Genomic DNA, 25,534 nt, shown 5'->3' on the forward strand with positions numbered 1-25,534 from the left:
CGCGTGATTGGCGGACGGGATGTTGAAGAAAGGAGAAGGGCTTTTGGCTTAAATAGAAAATTTTTGATGAGAGCGGGGCTTTTTGGTCGTTACAAAGCCAACCGGCGCTTCTTCGGTTACGTTTTTTTTGAATTTTGTGGAAGTTTCTTGCGTAGTGGATCCAGGTTTAATTAGAATTTTGTGTCTGCCGTTTTAAGAAGAATTTTTGAAAAGTTTAAGAAGTTTGTCGTCGTCCTGTTTTTTTTTGTTATTTTGCGGAAACACGGAAGTTTTGAATTTGTGGGTACCCGAAGAGAGAAGACGTCGGTGTTTGAGTGGTTGGTTTACGTGATTGTGTACGGATACCTCTTTTTATCGGAATACGTTATTCGGACTAATTTTAAAAGTAAGTAGTAGTTAGTGTTTTGTTTTGTCATGTTTTTTTTTTGTAATGTTTGAGTAATTTGTTTTTTTTTGTGTGTGTCATTTATCTGTTTAAAATTGTAACAATTTGTAAAACAGAAATTTACGCAATTTTTTGTTTGAAATTAAACCAGTCATTGCAATCCAGGTTTTGTTTATTAGAGTCAAGGGGAGGTAATTGTCGGCGTCTCTTACTTTGTTTCAAGTTTATTAAATCTGGGGGTAAAGTTTCATATTGGAATTTAAGGATTTGGTTAAGCCACCTATTTATGTCATTGTTGGAATGCTGTAGGGTGGCAGAATCCAGCTGGACCTTGAGATGCGGGTAAAATTTTGTTTTCATTTTAATTTCAACTGAGCTAGCTAGAGGTAAATCGTGGGATTCCCAGAAGTGAAGGTTAGGTCTCACAACAATATTTATTAAACAAAACTAAAACACTATAAAAACCGTACAATTTATATCGATTATTTATATAACACACTTCGCAATTTATATTTCCGCGCTCGATGTTTACGTACTCGATCTCTTTCGGTAGTAGACTGCCGCGATGTTCGGTCCGCAACCATTTATACACGCAAGCAATGTAAGTCCCGAACATCCGCGTACATTCTCGAATATTCCTACAAATTCCACTATCGCGCGCGTAGAAAATTCCAGAGCGCCAAAGGCGACGTCATGTCTGGAACATTTCCGTTACAATAAGTATATGAAATAATATATATACTACTATATACTACTCCGGACTGTGTCGGAGTGTGGATAAGGTGCATTTCCCCACTACAAAAAATTGTAATAATAACGTTTAAAAATTACTTACAGTAAAACGCGTCTGTCTTCCTTTCCTCCTTGCTTAATTCAACACCAGCAACCAAATATCGTTTACGAAAGAAATATTTAGTTTCAGTAACACCTGAAAAGCAGGTAATCAGTATTGGGAATTTTCTTCTTAAACGTAGTAATTTGAATTAAACTGTAGGTATAAGAAAAGAACATTATAATAAACCTCGCCCACGTAGAAGACTAAATATATGTTTTACGCTAATGCTAATTTCGCAGGTGTTTAGCTTTAGAGGAGATCAAAATCTGCACGTCAGCGCAGTACAATTCATTTCAAAGTTTACTAATAAAAGGTCAATCTATCATTCTTCTCACATACATTCGTTATATTCCTTCTATGGGCGTTATGAGAAGCCGATGATTGGATCGGTCAAACTTTCAAGTTTCCAACCTCGCTTTCAATACTCAGAAATGTGTAAAACACAAAAGGCTAACCGCACAAATAGAACGTAATAACTACTGAAAAACGATTCGTACATTTCAAGATTGGTGTTTATCGATCGAAATTAATTAAAAGTTTCGAAGTTATTTAAGGGCCACCTATACAGAATCAGTTGTATCCACTTACACCATTGAATTTCAAATCCAACACCCACACTGACTAAAAATGTGAATATTCAACGCTACAAGGATGAACATTTTTAAAGCACCAAAGGTTACGAACTGTTGTTTTAGCTACATCAAAGGATTTATTAAGGAAATGGTAATATTTGTCCGTGAGAATTCTTATCTCCTACACATACAGTTATAGTACCTACTTATTGCGGATAGATGATGCTTACATACAATAGGGGGGATTACATATAACCCAGTAACCACATTGGGGACATTCTAGAGTAGTTTACAATAACGCGAAACATTCTTTTAAATGGATCAATATACGTATACATCCTTTTAAATGAATCCACATTATAAACTTTAGATCGAATATTAAGGGAATCTCAAAAACAGCTACTGACCAATGCCATTCAAAATTTGGAAATTTGATTTTACCTAACCTTTGAGTTACATGAGTGCACATTGCAAAAACTATAATAAATGGCTTGCTTTTTTTGACAGCTATTAACTTTATACCTACGTTTTATAGGATAACTATTTCGTACAGGGTTAATAAATTATTACGAGGTTAATTAGTAGAGAAACAACATTCATTATAGCAGTCGTAGAAAAAGTACCTACAGTGCAGTGATATTAAATATTATATGTGCATATGTATTGTTCTTTGCCAAGGCAAAAGTTATACCCGCGAGTTCCAGAGAATTCACAAAGCTTGTATTCTTATTTTATTTTTAGTTTATTATTTACTTTTTGGCGTGACTTGTGCACGTCTGGCACCAAAATTATATGAGCTTTGTCAAGCTTCGGTGGCTGTTTGCCTGTTTCACTGGAAGATCCGTTTCCCCTGGCTAGCCCAGGCTAATTCACTTTTACTTCTCGAGGTTTGCTGTATTTGTTACGTGGTTCTAGTTCCAACAATAGATGGAGCCATCTATTAAACTGCTTCCCAAAAATTACGAGAATCATTCAACAAAATATACACTTTCACTTTGTTTTTTTCTATTTTAATAGCTGTTATGGTTATTTCATGGCTTAACGAGAATACAAACATGAAATAATTTTAAATTTTTGATCGAATGACTCCAATACCAAGTCCATTAAAATCGAAAAAACAAATTTGAAGGTGCACTCTCGCCTCTTGCTCACAAGCGGCTTAACGAATTTTTTGAAAGTGAAGGTGCACTAAATATAGGTAATATTTTACTTGTACCCACCCTCACGCCACTGCTTTGACTTAATGCAGTGACCATATTAGCTGGCTTATATTCAATATACCTACGCACTTGTAGTTTCTCGACAATTTTAGAGCAGAATCTGAAGGTTCTCGAATTTGATTTGCACGCGATTGAAAATTTCACCTTATAGAGCTATACCTACTTAAATTTTTATTCAATGCTAGCATTAATTACATTTACCAAACATGAGAAACATCACACTAGCTGCTAGCAGGAAGGCGCGATTATTAATTCAGGTCGTTTACATTACGCAATTAATCTTTTTGAAAGAGGTCCTATCAGAAAAGTGTAGCTGTAATTCCATTTTTTGTTACATAATGTAGTGATTTACAAAACCATTCGACATTAATTCATACTCTTCCTCAATATTGCTAATTTAATTCAAACCTTATTCATTAAGACTAATCGCACGGTATTGAATCGAAAGGAAATGGAATCTTTACTGTGTAATTCAAAACGCAGTACATTACATTATTGCTATTCATACCTGTTGGTCTCTGCCAGCGTTTTGTTTCAAAGCTAAACCACTTAATAAGAAAAACGCGCAAATAATGTATTAAATCTTTAGAAATTGAAGTGGTTGTGCCTGCCCAAGTAATGGTAACAGAATTAATAAATTACTTTCGCGACACTAATTATGTTTTAACTGTTTTTTTAAGTAGAATTAGGCGCGAAAAAACTATCCCACAAGTTACTAAAGGGAAAGGGGCGTCACGGCTGAAGCGGGCTGTTCGGAAACGTACGAAGTACTGAACCATAGGGAGCCTTCCTTACCATGTACGCCAGCGCGATTTCGCTGTAGGAAGTTAATAACGTGTATACTTATATTTTTCAAAGTAAAATAAAATAACTGGATTTAATAGATTCCGTTGCGAATGTATCATTATGTGTTGTTTTCGTTGTGATGTGTCAAATTGAGTGTTTTATGTTCGAAGTTTCAATGGTGCACAATGGAGATGAAAACGAAACGTCGTTTTGAGGGTGTTATAAACTTACCACCGCCATTACAATGTTCTTTTTATACAAATGAGAAGTGATATCAGTATACGCTCATTACACGAGACGCTAAAGCATAAATTACACGTGTCGTAGAAATGCATTTACATGTGTCAATTTTAAAGTACCTATACATTTGGCTGACAAATAGAACATAATGAACTTCAATTATTGTTTCCATTTTAGTCCAGTCCAGTCAAAGTTAATTAGCTCCAACAGTCCCTAGCTAGAAACTGCATGTTATCACTTCACTCAATGAAACAAAGTAGTGTACTCGGGTGCATTGCGGGTGAACTTACAATTTGTTATTATGTACTAAGTAAAATTCATCCGATCTTTCTGAAAATCCGAATTTGCTAACTTCTTTGGATAACAAAACAATATGTCAAACCCGATCACTGAAAGTTGTATGTTATTGCATAATTAAGTAAACAACTTTTAAAAAATTATCAAAGTCCTCGTGTGAGATCGAAGGGACTTCAGCGCATTGTTGCGTGGTAGATCAGTGTTTTAATAGCCAGAGTGTTGACTCCACCATCAATAAAAGATCTTGTCGAAGGCTACCACATTCACTTTGTCGGTACGCTACCCGCTTCCCACTTTCCGCGTGCCCTCGCAATTCGCGTTTAAAGTTTTGACTCCACCATCAGTAAAATCTTGTCGGGGGCTACCACATTCCCTTTGTCGGTATCCACTTCCGATGTCCCGTTCCCTTCCAATGCGCGTTTGAAGATTTGACTCCACCATCAGTAAGATCGTGTCGGGGGCTACCATATTCCATTTGTCGGTATCCACTTCCGATGTCCCGTTCATCTGCAATTCGTGTTTGAAGCTTCTATTGGCGACACGAGAAAGAGAGAGCGATTCGAGATTTACGAAACGTTAAACCGCCTGACAAAATTCGCAACGGAAGGTAAAAGGCGCCCGAAGACTCCAAGACGCGTGCGCGCGCCTCGCAAAAGGTCGTTAATTTCGCCCCTAGGACAAAAAATTCCGCCACGCAGGGGTTGTGCGCGTTTACAACATCTTTCCCACGACACCGATTTGAAAAAAATCGGACCAAAACTGTAGTAGAAGATAGGAAAAAACTGAAAAACCTTCACGTTAGTAAACTACGCTCGAGGATGACGCCCAGATGTTGCCAAGCCCACATCATGTAGCCCTCTCCCTAAGGTTGACAAATTACACGGCCTTGTAGATACACGTACACCCGTCTACAAGAGTTATTCTACGCGCCCACATTTGTTGCCAGCCAGCCAGCCAGTCAGCCAGCCAAAGTGAGATTAAAAGCTACTTTTTACAAATAAATTTGCAAAAATCCGCTAAAAACCGTGCTTTGTTTTTCAAATTGGGTTACTCACTCACTTTTGACACATAGTGGAACCCTAAAACAATCTTTTCCAACAATTTATTATCCCAATGTGTAAGGTATGTTTATTAATTCTTACAAATGACCACCAATTTTCGAGGGTGTAGAAATATTCACAAAAAAAGGGACGTGTGAACTGCACTGTTAGGGTTGTTAATTGGTCTGGGACTCGAGATCAAAAGGTCAGCCCGCCTTTCTAAGAATCCCTTAAAAGAGGGTTGACATTATTTTACTGCATTCATAGTAAATCTGAAAGCTATTGTGAGTGTTTGAGTGCTCTGATTGATTTAATTAATCTGCAAATAGATGAGTTTTCACTGAGCGGTTTACCCTTTTACATTCGCATGAATATAACATTTGTGTAGTTATTGGCATGAGTAAGAACTGTAATTAAGAGCATCTAAGTATTCTATTTATTAGTATCAGTTGATTTGTGATGGCCATTTAACCGTTCTTGGGGAGGTTACATTGCGCGTTCTATCCCTTTGTAACCAGGTTTCCCTGGTAAGTTAAAGAAATAATATAAATATGCAATTAGTGGATGAGAAAAGCTCATTGCGCTGTTTAATCCCCCTAAGCTTATTGCACTTCTCGCTACTAGTTGGCGGGCGCATTTCTTGCGCGACAGGGTAGTTGGGCGGCTCTTCGCGCGTTGTACCCCTTAGAGCCATTGCACAACCCACTGCCCTAAAGGAACAGTTATTTGTATGGTCAATGCGTGTTTAATCCCTTTGTCCATAAGTTGCCGTATTAGATAAAATTGATTTAACACTTTGGCAAATGTGTTTGGGCAATACTCACACTAGTTCTTAATTATAGGTTCATGCCACGTTTCCGCTAGCGAGTCTAGGACAACTCGCCGTCGCCGACCCGCCGTCGAACAAACTCGCCGTCGAACAAACTCGCCGTCGGGCAAACTCGCCGTCGGTCAAGTCGCCGTCAGCAGAATAAATAATAAAAAATACTACTAAATGTTTGTTCTTATCAAACAAAACACTCTAAAATTACAAAAATATTTTTGGTTATACATTATACATTTACATTTCATAATTATGGGCTAACCCCCTAAGATATTCCGAAATATCACTATCAATCCGTGTATTTTACGACGGGTACGGGTAAAGGATTAGTCTGTCAGCATTAGAAGAAGGAAAGGATAACATACTTTGATGTCCAAGCACGAAAACCGAAGTGCAATTATAATTTACAACTGTTGTGAATTTTTAAAAGGGTGTAGGCGGTTATTAATTTTCAAGGAAGGTCTTTTTCACAACGGTTTAGGTACAATTTTTCTTACTATTTTGCATACGACAAAAGGATTTAGATCGTTTTGGGGGCTCTTGGATCTGGATCGAATCATGATTTTTAAATGTATCTGGATCTCTATCTAGATCCAGAATTAAAGGATCTTACACAACACTGCAAATAACTACAGCATTCCAATGATGAAACGAGATTGCTAAATACTATTATATGACTAAACTGATTGCAGTTATAGAAATCTAAAGTGTTAGATTTAAATATTAAAAAAAAATAATCTTTATTTTGTTTCTGGTGACGGCGAGTTAACCGACGGCAAGTTGACCGATGGCGAGATTGCCCGACGGCGAGTTGCCAACGGCCAGTAGGCGACGGCGACTCGGCGACGGCGACTTGTCCCTGCCCGTCCGGGCGTCCGCTAGTCGCTGGATCAGTAAACCCTCTTCGCAAGCCAACTGACATAATTAGGTACTGTGGAGCAACAATAAGTACGTAGATTCAATTAACATTAAAATGATAGAAGAACGATCTACGAAATCAATCAATCCCTCAATATTTCTCCACCTTCCCAACCCTCGTTCCATTCCATATTAAATTCAATTACACCTCCTACAATGTTTTAACTCCTTACAAATGATTTTTGCAAATCGACAGACTGTGGAATTATCTTAGTTAAGTACCAATTGGAATAACTTCGGGAATATAACAAGAAATAATAAATAATAGGCCGTACTCCGTTTGTACTCTAGTCTTTATTGTCACTTAAAAAGTTTCCATCTCGCTGATTTTGTTCTTTAGACTTTGTACATTGATGTGTAACACCTTAATTGTTTGCTTAAACTTCATTTTACCATTACTCGATTTAATATTAGAAGAGCTCCCATTCACATTGTCGTTGGGTATACGTCACTATCGTTTGATAAGTTTAAGTCTGTTGTCGTCTGGTGTGAATTAAAATTTCGCTGTTTGAGTCCTCCGAAAAAACCGAAATTGTTTAATAATCACACCCGTTCGCCAGTTTTCGGCTTTGTATACTTCGTCGATTAATTTAATATCACCCCCTACTCTAAATGAAACGCTGCGGGCGTCTTCGCGATTTGGCAGTTCCACTTCAAAGTTTTGAACAGAAAACTTTTCATTCACTTTTGAACTTGGAAAGTTTCTGTCCCTACTGCTATCCGTCCTATACCAGGCTTTTTTTGGCGTTGCGCTCAAACTCGCTTCCCAAATATTGTTGTCGCCTTTACCAATGACCACGTTTTTTTGACGATTTATGTTCGTTCTGCTCTCACTTACTTTACCTAATATCGTTTTTTGACTTTATTTCGGAAATTTTATTGTTCGAAAGGTGCGCGATTACACTTGTATCTGATATTTTATCGCTTGGTACACGGTTCACTATTGAACTGAGTTTCAAGTGGATTGTATTTTGAGCATTATGGTCTGCTATAAGAAATGTCTACTTGACTTTCATTTCACCGCTTGAGACGATGGTTTTTGTTTTAATTAAACCCCATAAAGGTATATTTGCTTTTGTAATATTTTTGCAAAAGGCGATAGATTACCAGAGCGATTTTCGATGCTTGAAGCGACAGAAAATATATTAAAACTTATCAGCTCGAAAGTGAAATGAGGAAAATAAATTACTGGGGAAGTTCAGATGTGTTTGTTTCCAATTTTGGAAGCGCTATAGCTTTTTTGCAGCTTAATTTTATTGAGAGATATTTTACTTTCCTCTGGCAGCTCAATTTAAACTTGTCAGCCACTAATTTGTGTTCATTGAAATGGAATCTAATCAAAAGGTATAATAGAACCGTCATTTTGTTTGTTTGGTTTTTCGTCGCGTTTTTGTGTTTTAATTAATAACCTCTTAGCACAGACTCTCAATCCTTTCGACGAGTTTTATAAACGTGGTTGATAATTATTGTAATCGGCAGAGAGAGTTCGCTGTAAAACGGTAATTTAATGCCCACGGTACTTCTTTTCTAAATTCAGTTTTAAAGTTTAAAGTCTGGTCGTTGATTATTCTTTCACATTTGGAAAGATTAATGCAGTAACTTGAGAGGTTATGGAACACTCCCCATTGTAAGAAAGAGTGTTCCCGGTCCCGCCATTATGGACTTTCTTATAATGCCTTTATAAATCAGCTAATTTGCAAGACTTAAAATTACCCTTAATGTTATTTAATAGCATAGTTAAAATGTATGAATAAAGACCTACAGCTGAGGATTTGATATACAGAGTGAGCAACAAAGATTGAAGCGTGCCGCTTCAGCTAAATTGGCAATGTGCCGCTCATAGCATATGCTGATTTGATACAAGATACGAAATACGAATAGACGCACGTCACTGTGACAGCGCAGAACGTCATTTTCGTATACAACTTCATACAAAGAAGGTAGTTTTGATATTAATAGGAACAAGCGGTGATGACGCACGCTTCAATCATTGTTGCTCACACTGTAGAATTAATAGCCGTTCGTGAACCAATCTCTCTCTCATGGGGTTTTTAGCGAAGAACACCAAAATGCGAATTGCGGGTGAACGGGACGTCGGAGGTAACTACCGACAAAGGGAATATGGTAACCCCCGACGAGATCTTATTGATGGTGGAGTCGAATTCTGCTGGTTGGGAAAAACAGCTTACAGCTGGTCTCCGCCAGGATAATAAAGTATTATTATTATTATTAAAAACTTCAAATCCGAATTGCGGGTTAATGGGTGGAGTCAACTAACTGCTTAATTTTAATTTCCAACTGTTGTATTACCTAGGCCTCGACCTAGACTAAACTTTCTTATGTTGAGTTAATCCATATGCTCTTTTAATATTGTAATGGGACTTAGGACTAGTTAGTTATACGGCTTTCCACTTCGTTACACTTTCGATCGATATAACATATTTTTTCCCTTCGTACAAATTGTAGGATTCCATATTTTTTTCAATTTAATCATTTCAAATTATTAATTTGTGCACAAAATGGTACCCAATTTCTACTTTTATATTTCTTTCAACTGAGTTGCGATACAATCGCTGGTACTGGTATTGCCAAACTTTATTTGCGAATTTAAACGATGTCTGCAGATACTGGAAATGGAAACACCAACTGAAGCAGTTTTGTACAGGATGTCCTATTAACAAAGGTCACATGGCTATTACAGATAATAAACTTTATTATTATTATTATCATTAAAAATACCTACATGCGTCGCAATCTTGTAAGAATTTTGAATCATTTTGATACGGCACATATTGCGCTAGCTCATAAAATATTAGGTGTGGAGGAAAGGGAAAATTTCTTCAAGGAATTGAATGTAACTTCGAGTTAGGTTAACCGATTTTCACATAATAGGTCTTGGAAAGAGCTCTCTTCGTGTAATCACCGTTTACAGAGTCGTTTTAGTAAACCTAATGAGTGGAGAGGGCGCGGTTTGACATTAACATAAACTTTGCAGGTTTTCTTAAAAATTACAAATGGAACGATAGGTATAATTATTTATCTGATATTATTAAATATCATGAAACAGCGAAAATACCAGTGAAAACCGTATTTTGATATCTGATTCCTAATAAGCAGAGATATGGCAATATGGAAATTTGCTCTTTAAGTTCAACTTTGTCATGTCTGCGAAATACTTTTTTTCACTGTTGACGATTTCGCGCACGTTGCCTAGAGCAACCTTACTTATTAATTAACCCTTTAAAAATGTAATACTTCGCGTTTCGAAATTCGTCAGAAAATGACAGGTTTTTTTTGACAAAAATTTGTATTCATGTAATTTCTAAGGCGGTTTTTCAGAACGTACAGTATTATTCTATATTTGGAAACCGACCATCTTGCTTTCGGAATCATATAGCAATCCAAAGGCATTCCAAGAACAGAATTTATAAAGCGAGAGTTTCGTGACTTGACTTCTAACATTCAAAGAAATGAAGCTGGAAATATAAAGAATAGCCTAATTTTGTGTTAAATTGAAAATCAATCGTAGTTTAACCTAAAGTGAAAGAGTATTAAACGTACCAGCTATTGAATTAAACGGATGAATCTGTCTATTTTCTTATACTTACATCATGAAACGCATTAATAAGTGAACAATGTGAAAAATGTTTGATTATATTTATTTAATAAATTACAAAATGGTCATAACTTAACAATAAGACTGGCACTTGAGTTACTTGAGCATATATACAGGGTGAGTTTTCTCCGATGTTTAGTATGGGGATCTTGTAAACCGTAAAGCTGCTTATACATTATCTGAACCGAACGTGTACTGTAACACGATGTAACAAATTAGTGACGGTACCCCGAGCAGGAAGCGAACAGGTTCGCAACGAGCTCCACCAAAAGTCGGTTTTTGTGACGAACACAAAGGGATTCGCTCGCACAGTTGGGACGTCTTTTAGTACTTCTTCGTGTTTATAACGCGACCGAATCGATCGGAGCACAAAACGAATACGCAATGAACTGTTCGTGCTCGTTCTGTCAAAAGTGAACGAGCCATGAACATAAACAATAATGTATACGCAGCTTTACAAGAAACTCTGAAAGGGCAACTTAATCTACATAAAATGCTGCAATGCTTTGTCCATTTAAACGACGTTATATCTCTTACGGTTTACGAGATCTCCATGCACAACATCGAAAAAAACTCACCATAGGCACCAAGATGAAACAGTAGCTCTCTTCTTCTCTCCATCGATATCACCGGGTTATACCTGAAAGAAAGAATAATATTATGAATAGCATTTAACAATAAATGAAACAAGCAATGCTAAATGAGATCATTTCATGCATATAGTTCAGGTTGATTTTTACTTGCGCTGCACACATCTCGGCGACGGGATGGGATGCTGCAAAGCGTCGCTAAATAGTTATTTATACAGGGTGGTGCCTAGCGTGACGCAGCATACATATTTCAATGGTAATTTCTTTATTGTCTCCCCTAATTATTTTAAAGCAAAAGTCGAAATACGTTTTTTTAGAGAAAAAATACTGTATCTGTTCATACTATTACTTATAATTTTCCTCGTAATTTTCCGTTTTTCGAAGCCGTAGAAATCGACAAAATAAAAAATTACATTTTTATAAATCAGTGATGCTTTGGAATCTTTTAACAAACTACAAGCGCATATCGTTAAAACCTGAGTTCTCATAAGAACAAAAAACACCGACCATACCTAATAATAATAACACTCATCATCACATTCAGAAGGTAGCCATACTCAAAACCTGCAGCATGACCAGAATTTTCCTCAGAAATAACTAGCCAGACTTGACAATAGTCCGTTTGAATAGGATTAGGACCGGCAAGAGCGAGATAATTAAATACATATAATAATAAATAATTGGTGCTCGTATAGCAATAGTAGATTACATACCGAGCTGGGAGGTGGTTCATTACCTACCCCGAGGGCTTAAGGTACCTCACCGACGCGCGAAGCGCGGAGGTGAGGTATAAGCGCGAGGCGTTGGTTATGAACCACTGACCAGCGAGGTTTGTATACTATTTTACTCACAATCGATCATTTAAGGTAAAGTATATAATTCAACAAGGTGTTACTTTAACTGTCAATAATAGTGACACCGCCAATGTAACCATTAATGTTTACAACAATAGCAAATAGTTTCGTTCTTCTTCGTAATTTGCTATTGTTGTAAACATTAATGGTTACATTGGCGGTGTCACTATTAGTATAAGTTTCATATAAGGATAATATGAATAGCATTTGCAGGTAAGGAAAGTGACAGATGCTAGCCGGGAAAGTGACAGCTAGCCGGGAAAGTTACTTTCCCGGCTAAGGTGAGTAATGAGTCGCTTCGCAACCGCTATGAAGGTTAGGAATTCAGATAATACTAACCGATTGTGAGTAAACGTTATTTACATCAGTCAAAAAGATAAACACATAACACAAAGCATATAGGAAAAGGTTAACATCACAACAAACTCTATTTAAGTTTTTGAATCAACAGTAAAAATTCTTCAAATGAATAAAAAGTGTTCGTGATTAAAATCTTTCTTACAGAAGATTTAAATTGGGATAATTCTAACCTTTTTGTATTTTCATCTAACGCATTGTAAAATTTTACACCCCAATAGTTAGGATCGTTAAACGATTTTTGAAGCTTAAATTGATTTAAGCGAAGAAGAGTATCTTGTCGAATGTTGGGGGTTGATGGTGTTTGATTAAACTTATGAATTATAGAAAACGGTTTTGTAAAAGGAGCGAAACCGTTATAAATGTATTATGCTTTTCATGGCAAATGGAGCAGATTTATATGTGACTACATTTGTTATTTTTACCTGTTACGTGTTATATAATAAAAAAAACAAGTTATCCGTGGGAATGCGATTCTTATACGGGACGATTTGAAAACGAAACCTGATTACAAGGGATTCAACCCTCTTTACCAATTTTACTAAAATAAATCATCGAGAAAAACGGTTACTGGAAAAAGGTGGAGGTTATTAAAATATTATCCGTGACTCGTTTGATTACAAAGTAAACGAAAGTTCCGAGGTGGTTAACGTTAAAGTTAATTATAAAGGTAAACTGTTGAGCTTTCGCTTTGCTGGCATCTGCGCTAGGTAGGTTTATACGCACTTACTATAATTAGGGAGTCCAGTTCTGTAGTAGTTACGCTTGTTTTTTTCGCTACCGATTACGGAACTTACACGGTTATGATTATTGATTACCTAAGTACAGTATTAGCTATTGTTAGTACCGCAAACACACATTGAAGTCAAAAGAGTATTTTCTGTTATAATCCTATTTTCCCACGTGCTTTATGCATGCTAAATCTCCAGATCGATGGCCTGGGTCTAGGACACTTCGCCGAATGCCCACAACGCCGACACGATTTTTTGAAGGTCCATATCGCCGACTAGGGACACTACGCCGACCGTGCCCACATCGTCGACAAGTGTGCAAGGGACACAACGCCGACCATGCCCACTTCGCCGACGGACACTACGCCGATCGTGCCCACATTGCCGAAACGTGTGCAAGGGACACTAAGCCGAACGTGACCAAGCAGGGACAATGGAAAGCGCTTTCTACTGGCCACCTCAATGAATTGAGTATAATCTTGCAAATTTTAAACACTGATCGGTACACAATAATGTAGTTAGTGATAACAATTTTGACAATTAACAATATGAGATGATGCGTGTAAGTGATAAGTGAATGGTAGGTGAAAGACGAGGTGAAAGACTTATCTTTCTGACGATGGCTCCCTTTAGAACTATGTTCGTTACTCCGCAAGGGGTGGATTTCTTATGGTTCGACTCCGTGACTCAAGAACTAAAATTACAGTAATTGCGCATTGATTATTAAATGAGTAAGCATACTCACGTCCATATGTGGACTTCCTGATATTTAATTTTGTGCAGATTATGCACTTATAAATTACTCAAATGAGTTGGTAATAACGGCTTCTATTAATTGTATTAGGTAAATAAAATGACCAACGGGTATCGAACTCGTTGCTGAAATACAAATAAGTGCAGAGTTATTATATTTGATGAGTTGAAACTTACATTTTCCAATTAAACAAATCCCAAAACGGCAAATAATCTTAGAAAATTATAAAACTCAAGAATTTAGCCTTGCATACATTTATACACTTTAATAGCTCGAGCGTCAATGTCATCGTCCGCATTTATTCGTATTGATAAACGCACATAGATATTTATTGAATATGATAAGCGCCTAAAAGTTATATACAGGGTGGCCATTATCCTGTTACAGCTATAGCCATACCCAGGAGCTCGTTTTCTATATTTGTTTAGTTTATTTTTACCTGGGTATGGGAAGTTTCTCTAGAGGTGGGTTCTTGTTACAGAATATTTACATCCTGTTTTTGTTGACAAACTCCAGGACACTAGTATTTTCATACAACACTACTACAAATCTCTCAATTAGTTGGAAGCTGTCAGAGATTTCAAATGGACTATGTCTTATATGCAGAAAGGCATCGTCGTAGGAATTCCAATTGTGCCATGCTGACTTTTTTCCTCTGCCGTTAATCGAAGAAGTCATGTCGCAACCCATTAGGTAACGCATCGAAAACTGGTAGATCCTGAGACTTTCGGTCTCATATGGCCGAACGCAAGACATTAATCCTGTAGACATAACGACCCTGCAGTTGTCAGCGAAGCCTGGATTCTAATTTCCAATATTTTGTCTGGAGAAATTGCCTCCCATCCTCTTTTTAACCTGTATTATTATTAGTATCACACTTGCTGTGCAACGAAATTTTATTATCTTATTATGCACAACTAAGTTTACCATCTTTATTTTTTTAGGACGCTCTAATACAGTATAGAAAGGGTGCCATTTTCCAAGCAAGTATAGTATGTGAATTACCAGCGATCAGACGCAGCCTGTGGATCACAATTCCGGAGGTGTCAAAGGCTTGTGTAGAGAATTCGTTAAGTGCTGCTGCACTGGACTCTGCAAGACATGCAAGTGCGCGCAGCGCGAATGCTAACATTGCATGCACAGCACTTTTCAAATGAAATTGTACTAAATACTAAGCACAGTAAATATAAGTACCAATTATAAGAATATCGAGTCGCGCAGTTATTATGTAGAAAATCCGCGTTAAGGTGAAAGAAGTTCTTAAAAAACTCCCATATAAAATATATATCTTTAATAATAATAATAATAATAATGTCTTTTATTAGCTACATTACAACTGAATCCATACATACAGTAAATTTTTTTAAAATGCGAACATAGGAGTTTGCATGCAATGTAATTTGCCTATGTTCGATTTTTAAAAAAACACATCAATCTATTGAGTAGTTCAAATGAGTAGTAGATACCTACAATTGACAGCTGTCACATTTTTTAAAATACCGCCGCCCAATTTAATTACGAAATCGGTTAGGTTATGGCTTAGCTTAGAATGTCAAGGAGGACACTTCGAACATTTATTGTAATTGTTTTCGGTATTTATTTTCTTATTTTCTTCATTTATGTATTGAATAGATCAAATTAGTAGAATACCAGGTGCACATGACCTACAAATAATTGAAGGTTGGTTCACAATGAGTTGTGGTGTCAGTGCGTGGCCTGTGAGGTCAAGTTATAGTAAGTTTAAGAAAAATGTATCCTAAAGTTGCTATGGCCTAACATGGCTTCTTTAAAAAAATCTTACCGAGTGTTCTTCATCGTAAAGACTATAGAGTTGCTGTTCATAGTCGCACAAGTTGCGCGATTTGGGAATGTGAACCGCGCACACCTCATAGATTGATGTTTTTTTAAAAATCGAACATAGGGAAATTCATTACATGCAAACTCCTATGTTCGCATTTTAAAAAAACTCACTGTATATAAAGTACAAAAAAAACTTTCTGCGTGCTAAGTAGCTAATTGGGCGAAGTTCGAATGCAGTCTCAGCAGAAACTGCATTCGCTCTTCCACTTAACCCATTTCCCAAATATACATATAAAGTTTTGAACGAAAGACTATATGGCGTCTAAATAATATAACATAAGCTGGTGTGCGTGGTTGCAACACAATTCATGAACGATTGATGACTGCTGAAAAGGTGAGCTAATTCGGAAATTGTATTTTAGGGGCTCGGGAAGCTTCATGCAAAATTTGATGCCTGTATACGGCTTGTAAATATAATGTCAAAATTTTACATTAAGCGACCTCAAACGAGTGATGTTACGCTGAGCTTAAAATGATGCTGTGCGCGTAAAGCCCGCTTGACATGGAGCAATAAAAATTGCAATTGCATGCAAGTTGCAAGAAAAATTGCGAAAGGCATGCGCAGTTCAAAGCCAGCTGATCAATTGCTGCAAGAGACTTGCATGCAATTTTTATAGGACCGGTGCTATTTTTCTTGCATGAATCGTGCAATTCTAGGGATAAATCTAGTTGTTTTTGTGGCACCAACCTAGTAAAATACAGCGGCGGCAACTGTGATGCTGAGAGACGCAATCATTACTTGTTTTTACTAATCTTATTTATTCTTGTAATTTTCATGTTTCTTCAAGCAATCAAAATTTAATTTTCATTTGAGGTTAACAACTTTGTTGACAAATCCATATGTTTCTTCTGTTGGCAGACATGTGGCAATTGAAATAGAATTGCACCATGTCAAATACCATGCAATGCTTATTGCATGCAAGGATTTGACCTTGCAATTTCTTTCTGCAAGTTCTTGCGCGTAGTATTGCTCCATGTCAAGCGGCCTTAAATTAATTCGCAATTATCGCGTCTAAAATGATTTGGACGCTTCGCGATGCACCATAATGTGAAGCTCCTTATTGCAGCAGTTTATTTTTCGGTTTGCTTTCTAATGTACAGATCATAGAAAGGTTTCCCAAACCTAATATAATTAACGCAGAATTAGCATATAGAGTGATTCAATTAAATCTCAAGAGTTGCGGGTTACCTTTAATTAGTCTACTCGGACAGTTTAGAAATACACGCGCAGTAACGTAATTAAGTGATTGAGAACCCATATACGCCTCTAGTAAAGAAAAACATAGCGCACATAGCTACGGTCTTTTGGGAAGTACTGATCAATTCATGGAAAATGCGCTGAAGTTACTCGCCTTGGGGCGAAAACCTTTTTACTTGTTGTACATAAAATGCATTCTTTTATTTTTGAGATCGGAAAAGACGTTAATTACTTTCTTTTCAAAATTCGGGACCTACTGGACGAACTAGTAGTAAAAATAGTTATTTATATAACAAGAGCGCGAAGTTCAATTTCGCGCATTGAGACTGAAGGTATTTTGACGAGGCGAAGCCGAGTTAAAATATCAGTCAAATGCGCGAAATAACTTCGCGCTAGCGTTATATACAATATTTTTTCTACAACTGAACCGATTGTTAATTAAATTGCTGTTTAAGTTCAACTTTGTCCCGTGCGCGAAATACTTTTTTTCACTGTTGACGATTTCGCGCACGTTGTCAAGAGCAACCTTACTTATTAATTAACCGATTAAAAATCTAGTACTTCGCGTTTCGAAATCCGTCAGAAAATGACAGGTTTTTTTGACAGTTGTAGAAAAAATAAATTTATGCAATTACTAAATGCCTGAAAAGCGCCCGGCAGATTGTAAAAAACGAGCACTAACGCATTAATTTTATGCCTAGGCATTTTATAAAATGACGAATTATACAAAAAGCCTACAACAAATATATAGCAAATTTTAATCTCGTCCATCATGTGTGGATACCATGTAATTTTGTGTTACGATGTTATGTTCAGCATTATTTATATTTCCTTCAACTATAGCACTTTTTATTCCCCTTAAGTGATACTTTTGCTTGCCTGTTAGTTTGTCCGTCTGTCTGTTCCCCGTCTAACTGGAGAATGAAAAGATACAGGGATATCAAGCTTCGCCAATCGATTTCTACGAGTTCAGGGATCAAAAGTGTAGTTTCCGAATACGAGCCGAGTGGGAAAAAATTCCCCTACTGATAATCGTATGCGATTCTTCGTATCTTGTTACATCTGTCCTTTCAAATCAAATGGATCTTAGCCAAGTAGTTAATCCCCAATTCTGACATAGGCATTAAATTTTATTCAATGACGTAGGTAACAAGAATATACTGTAAAATATATACTGTATGTGCTCGTATAGCATAATACTACAGTTAAGTTGTAGTATTTATAGGTAATAAATTTCAAAATTGATTAATCGCTTTCGTCTTACAATTTTGTGGAACAATTGGATACATCGCGCCATTTATCAAACAGATACAGCATTATCTTCAATAATTAAATATGAAGTGCTCATAGAGTAAAGGGAAAAGCTTGCCGTCGATTTTACATGCACTTGTGGAAGTCGAAATTAACTTGATATCAGAGTGGAGAGCGCTAAAGGGCTGACACCGCATTCGCCCCCTTGTCATAGATTAGGCAGGTCGCGCAATTTATCACGACGTTTTGATGTGGCGCAACTTTATCTTGTCTCCCATTGTCTCTAAGTTAGATCTAACCGTGGAATGGCAATTTATTGAGGTGTAGTAGAAAATGGCAGCGGAACATTTGTTTAAGGAACATTCGTTTATTGAGAATTGTTCTGCTGGGTAGACCTGCACGTAGTATCTGAAACGGTGAATAGCAATGTGTGGTAACACATTAGGGGGAGCACTTTATTGATTTTTCTTTTATTTCTCTTTTGGAAACAAAACGGTTGGTGCTTCGAATTGTATGCGTAGGATATAAAAAAAAATATACTACAGAGTAATTCAAATTTGTGACATCATAAATGGGCAGTAACGCAAGGTTAATGCCAGTTGTCATAAACGTTTGAATCTGCTTTTTGTCTTACTAGTCATGGCTTAACATGATTTTGTTGGTAAGTGGATTTATTGCCGAAGTTTTGATAAAATAGTGAGAAATACACCTGAAAATGAACTAATTCGTATATCATTAGACGAGGAAAAAAATCTTCTTTCCATTGGTGTCATTTAAACCCTTTAAGTTAACATTTTCCATGTTAATTACCTATGTTCGGTTTGGGAATCTTCACCCAGTATGTCCGTTTTATTATACAAACATTTTATCTAGCATTTTTTACTAAGCTGCATACAATAAATCAGCTGGTTGGGTGGTCTGACCAGGAGTGTCACGATGTAACGAGGTCATAAAAATTATTAATAACCAGCTGATTTTTAGCGCATTTCCACAAAAAATAAAAAAAAGATGCACTATTGTGGCCACTTTGTCTGTCCGTCCGTCCCTTGGTTGGGACGCTACTAGTTCTTTATCTTAAGACATATTGTTCTATTTTTTTCGCTATTTGGTTCGTTATGGTGTCTAGGCTTGCGCCAAGGAAGGAATTTTTTCTGCGTTTATTGCTAAAAAAGTTACTGTAAAAAAACCAAAAAACCATTTTTTCCATGTTCCATAATTTTACACTTTATTAACGATTCTAGAGATAGTTTATAATTTTGGTTTGCTGTTTGTCGTTTGTCTGTTGGTCTGTCCGTCTGTTCCTATGTCGGTCTGTCCATCTATCTATCCGTGTGAACGATAACTTTGTTTAGGAATGTCCGATCGCTTTGACATCTCCGTTAGTTATGAACTGAACTGCATGAAATTCAATATGGGCATAGATTTAGCCATATAATACGCAATGCCAAAAGTTGAGTCGAATCGATTCAAAATTCACAGTGCCCTTTTCGCATCTTGACTATTTATAAACCGAATTGTAAACTTTTTTATTTATAAAAGTATTTAAATGAAATTTGATACTCGTACATAGGCACTTGGAATAAAGGAAAATCTAACGCCAGTTTCAAAATGTAGGTTTGCGCATGCGCAGTTCCAACTTTCTTATTTATGAAAGCATTGAAATGAAATTCTTCTTATAAACTGAAATTGAAGTAGCACGTCAAAAATGGATCTATGCAACGCTATTTTTCATATTTGTGGCCGGATTTTTACGATTTTAACAGAAATTGCATAATGGGAAATTAATGCAAGTGCAAATGCGCTTTTTGTAAATCGTTCACGATTACTTTTTTTAACTTGTTTGTAGTTACCATTATTCGGCCCGATAAATTCAACCCTATTCTTTTATTACTCGTTTATTACGCAGAATAGTGTTGGCCATTACCATTTAAATTAGCACATAGCCCGGAACATAGGAATGGAAAGTAGATTAAGGTAAACCACCACACATTAATAAACCTACACTTATCGAATTAATAATAACGTTTGGGCATTTAAATTCCGGCCACCTGGAGCACCAGTAATGAATTGCACTTTTATTTGCAATTTTACTAAGGTAGCACCACTATTCAATAATCTGCAATGGTTAATAAATAACAGGGGGTTTGCGAACATAGGAAACAAAGCGAAAGCAACTGGAACTCACCTTTGAATAGGCGCTTTTACTACCAAGTCATTAATTGGTTCACGTTTAACGTTTGGTTTTTCGCTTTCCTATCCGCGTCAGCTTGTAACATAATCAAATTTCGACACAATATCCGCATTTCTTCGCTGGATTTAATCGATTCCTTCTCTTCTTTAATATCCTGCTGCGAAAGCTCATCCATGTTGAAAGCAGGTATGAAAGCGTCGACGTCGGGCGAAAGCGAATTATCGCCGCCGTACATTTCAGGTGCGATTTCCGTGGCGGTGGAGACTTTTTTGAATTCGTCGTTGATGAAACAGGTGTTCGTTAAAAGGGCGTCGTCCAGTTTGAGCAACTTCAATCGGTCTGTATCGAGTAGGTGCGCCGGAAGGATGTGGTAGGTATCTGATCCAATAATTCTAATGTATTGAAGAGGCGGTGGTGTCGGTGTGGAGTTCGATAAGTTGTCGTCCTCACTCGAAGGGGAGGCAAGAGAGTTGGAGTAACTCATACCATCTAAGGATGACGTGGATGAGGGGTATGTGACGGATGTGGCCAAATCCCGGGGCAAATGATCACCGGCAGAGAGCAGTTTTTCCAAACTTCTGATATACTCGACCGCCATTCGTAGAGTCTCAACTTTGCTTAGCTTTTTGTTTCCGGTTTTGCCGGAATTCGATTCGAAAGCAGCTGCAATATGATTTGGAATGTGCTGTCTTAAATTAGCGAATCCGTTGTTTACTTGCTTAACGCGATTACGTTCCCGCGCGTTTCTACGAGCGACTGCCGGAGGTGGCAGCGTACGTAGTGCAATTAATTCCTTTACGCCACATTTAGTTCTTTTACGTGTCTTATCGACTGTTACAGAAATATGAGCTCGATCCGATTTTGTTACAATTGTAGAGCTTTTGCACTGTATTTCACTACTCATCGCCTAAATTTTGACGAAACGTTGTTTAGTGACAAACCCCTCACTCACTAACTTAAAGCAAAGAAATTATATGACGTAGTAACGAACTCATAATTATTTCGGCACACTCGTCATTGAAATTATTAATTTGTCGCGTGCGGGTCTAAGTTATAAAACGAACTACTGAAACCACCATTTCCAACGTAACTTTTGCACGCCGGCACGAGACCAGTACAAACAAACCCCTCCTAAGAGGGTACGTGTTGAATTGCAGCTGTTATGCCTATGAAATATATTTTAAAATAGGGGCTCCTTTATATAGACGGAAATTCTATACGTGAATTTTAAACCGTAGCCTCGAACGTAACTGTAAACTGCTGGGAACCACCGTACATCCTTATACTTGGCTTGCTTCCGCATTTAAATTTGTTCAGGCACTTACCGTATATTTACGGAAAAAAATTATCAAAGTCCTCGTGGAGATCGAAGGGACTTCAGCGCATTTTTGTGTGGCAGATCAGTATTCTATTAGCCACTTTTGACTCAACCATCAATAAAAGATTTTGTCGAAGGCTACTACGTTCACTTTGTCGGTACCCGCTTCCCACTTTCCGCGTACACCCGCAATTCGCGTTTATAGTTTTGACTCCACCATCAGTAAAATCTTGTCGGGGGCTACCATATTCCCTTTGTCGGTATCCACTTCCGACGTCCCGTTCCCGTCTAATGCGCGTTTGAAAATTTGATTACCTTTGTCGGTACACCGTTCCGACGTCCCATTAACTCGCAATTCGCATTTTGGTGGATTTTGCTAAAAACCCGGCACAAAACAGTACTCCATTTTTGGGTAGTTTTCGTAGCTCATATAGCTTATATTGGCGACACGAGAAAGAGAGACCGCGATTCGAGCTTTAAAAAATGTTGGGTGCCCAAAGTTGACTACCCCTCGAAGCGCGCCGTGCAAAAGGTGGTTCATTTCCCCCCTAGGAAAAAAAAAAAACAAAATTCCGCCACGCAGGAATTGTGCGCGTTGACAAGATCTTTTCGACAACACCAATTAGAAAACATTCGGAGAAAAACTGTGGAAGATAGGAAGTTCAAAAAGTCATTATGCAAACATAAATGACGAGAGCGTATTTTCCTCCTAATAATATTAATGCTAGGACCAGGAAAAAATACCGGTAGGCACAAGATTCTTACCCCATTCTCTTTCAAATGAGCCGCTGGCATTAGTTTTACTTTTATTCGAAGTGTCTATATGTATATGGAACTTTCTATAAGTGCTTTCGTAAATAGCATTGTGCATATTGTCTACATTAGAAATTTCATTGAATACCTTCATAAATAAAATATACAGCATGCGTTAACAATAATTTTGGAACTGGTATTAGTTTTAGTTATTACCTATGATATTTCGTTTAACTGCTTTCATAAATAAGAAAGTTGCCATTGCGCATGTGCAAAACCAAATTTTAAAACTGGTGTTAGATGTGCTTTGTATTCCAAGTGCCTATGTATTAAATATCATTTAAATGCTTCAGTAAATAAGGAAGTTGGCCATTGCGCATGCGCAAAACCAAATTTTGCAATTGGTGTTAAAATTGTCTTTATGCCAAATGCCTATGTATAAAATTTCATTTAAATGCCTTCATAAATAAGAAAGTTGGCATTGCGCATGTGCAAAACAACATTTTGAAAATGTCGTTAATTTTATTTATATTCGTAGTATTTACATATAAAGTTTCATTTAAATATCTTCATAAATAAAAAAGTTAGCATCGCACATGCGTTAAACCAAATTTTTGACACTGCGCATGCGCAAAACCAAAAAATATGAGTATGCACGGAATCCTTGGACCAAGCCCTTTCAAATGAGTCCTGTATCGCCAAAATCGGTTCAGTGACTTAGAGGGCGTACGTGTGACGAAAAGACGGACGGACGTCAAAATGCAGCCAATAGTGATTTTTCACTTTGAGGAAAATACGCTAAAAACTGAAAATTGTCCAAGTTAATCTAACAGGCTCGCGGCTGGCGCCTAGATGTAATCAACCCCCACATCTTGTAGCCCCGCCCCTATAGTTTGGAATTGCAGGGACCCGATAGGTACCTGTACACTCCTCGTCTTTGTACAAGCGTTCTTCTACGACCTACGGGCTCGCATTTACTGCCACCCAGTCAGCCAGCTAACCGGCCAGCCAGACAGCCAACCAAAGTGAGATTAAAAGCTACCTTTTTACAAATAAATGTGCAAAAATGCGGTAAAAATGCTGGGGCGAATGTTACTACAGCTGAGAAGTTTAAACGATCTTCGATACCGAAAGAAAATGCATTTTAATGATCGTTCCATCGCGAGTTTAAAACGTTTATTATGTTGAGAGGAAGCCATATGGATTTAATATTTTTGCCAAGGAAATACTTCTCGTATTTTACAAGACGAGCCTGGATACCAAATGTTGAATCAACTGGCGTTATAAAAATAGACACCTACGTATAACACGTGTTCGTAATTGCATTTTTGGTTATACTCCACCTCGTCATGTGGCCGTTATTTTTAATAATTTTAACCATTTTTTTATATTTGACTAGTTCCACACCTTGGAATACAGCTCGTGAGCTTCTTTGCTTTTAAATATTAAATACACTAATTCTTACGAAACTATGGGTGATTATTTGGCATTATTGGGATGAGCTGTAATTATAGAGACGGAAAGTGATTTAAAAAACAATTGCAAGAATGAAAACAAACACAGTTCGATTCCAATTTACCTAATTTGCCAAAAAATGTCATTTTTATTAGCTGAAAAATAAAAAGTAAATCAATTTAAACAAGTTAAAAAGTAATCGTAAACGATTTACAAAAAGCGCTTTTCCACTTGCATTCATTTCCCATTTGTAAGATGCAACTTCTGTTAAAATCGTAAAAATCCGGTCACAAATATGAAAGATAGCGTTGCTCACGTGCAATTCATTTTTGACGTGCTAATTCAATTTCAGTTTATAAGAAGAATTTCATTTCAATGCTTTCATAAATAAGAAAGTTGACACTGCGCATGGGCAAAACCAAATTTTGAAACTGGCGTTTGATTTTCCTCTATACCAAGGTGTATGGTTGTATTATTTCAGCTTCGTTAATTTGTAAATCTCGGCTGTACTCTGAACCCTTGGCAACTGCTAGTCGGTGACGGCGCGGCATTTAGTATCAAATGCAACACTTGGAAAGAAACTGAAATTTATATTACAAGATAATTAATTAAAATAAAATTAACAATATTATTTCATCACACTGTATATAGGTACGGTGTTGGCAGCACCCCAGATTGATTTGGTTGTTCTTTCGGTAACCCAAATTCCAAGTGATCCATATTACATTCTGCTGGTGAAACCTATTGTTTATTCCTAACAACAGCTGCGGTAGTGGACTGTGGAATCGAAAATGAAGGACATGTCCTGTCCATATGTCATTCTTACAGGCGGTCGTGAGCTGTCACTAGAGTTGGACTGGGTCGCTGGGACACGTCATACGCTCTTCAGTTGCTCAGTTAGACCCAGTGACCCAGTTTGATCCAGCGACACAATTTCACTCAGGGACCTAATTTGACTCAACGCCCAGTAACCTAGTTTGATCCAATAACGCAGTTGAGTCAGTGACCTCGGTTGAATGCCATATCTGCGATCTATTACTATACAAACCAGCTTTATGCGTTGGTTCAAAGTATAGAAAAGGGTGTACTAGTTGACCAACCGAAAGCGTGACGACCTCTGTGGAAAAGTTTTTTCGTATAAGTAATTTGGCTAACCTAAATAGTGGCAGTTATAATAAAGAATAGTAAATCAGACCTATTGTTAAACGTAAATCCAGGACCGACGCACGGTCGCGTGCCATTAAGCGTGGCTTTTCGCAGATCGACTATAGGTATCATTCCCTCTTTCAGTCAGTGATGGCGCATGAAAGAGAAGGAGAGAATATTGCTTAGTATAAAAACCACGTATGTATACGAACATCTGGTAGGTATGTGGGCCCTCTTATACCTTTGTAAATTCTTTCCCTTTCGGTATTTTTTAAAATGTAGGACAATACAGCTGATGCTGGGATATGAATTTTTTCCCATTTTATTTAAGATTTCTAAGATCA

General features: G+C 37.2%; 1 protein-coding gene across 2 annotated transcripts; it reads right to left on the reverse strand.

Moving 5' to 3' along the window:
• Nucleotides 1-1,070: 1,070 nt before the first annotated feature.
• Nucleotides 1,071-21,565, reverse strand: LOC116168448. Of its 2 annotated transcripts, none has more exons than XM_031484282.1 (2): nt 20,513-21,565; nt 1,071-1,313 (listed from the first exon to the last, which is right to left on the reverse strand). In XM_031484282.1, exon 1 carries the CDS (start codon nt 21,420-21,422, stop codon nt 20,532-20,534), a length of 891 nt encoding a protein of 296 aa, XP_031340142.1. In that variant the 5' UTR covers nt 21,423-21,565; the 3' UTR covers nt 1,071-1,313; nt 20,513-20,531. The 2 variants fall into 2 exon arrangements, with proteins under 2 accessions (XP_031340142.1, XP_031340141.1); XM_031484281.1 differs by lacking the exon at nt 1,071-1,313 and adding an exon at nt 10,760-11,372.
• Nucleotides 21,566-25,534: the final 3,969 nt, after the last annotated feature.

The sequence above is a fragment of the Photinus pyralis genome, unplaced genomic scaffold (genome assembly GCF_008802855.1).
Source record: "Photinus pyralis isolate 1611_PpyrPB1 unplaced genomic scaffold, Ppyr1.3 Ppyr1.4_LG4, whole genome shotgun sequence".
NCBI classification, from domain to species: Eukaryota; Metazoa; Arthropoda; class Insecta; order Coleoptera; family Lampyridae; genus Photinus; species Photinus pyralis.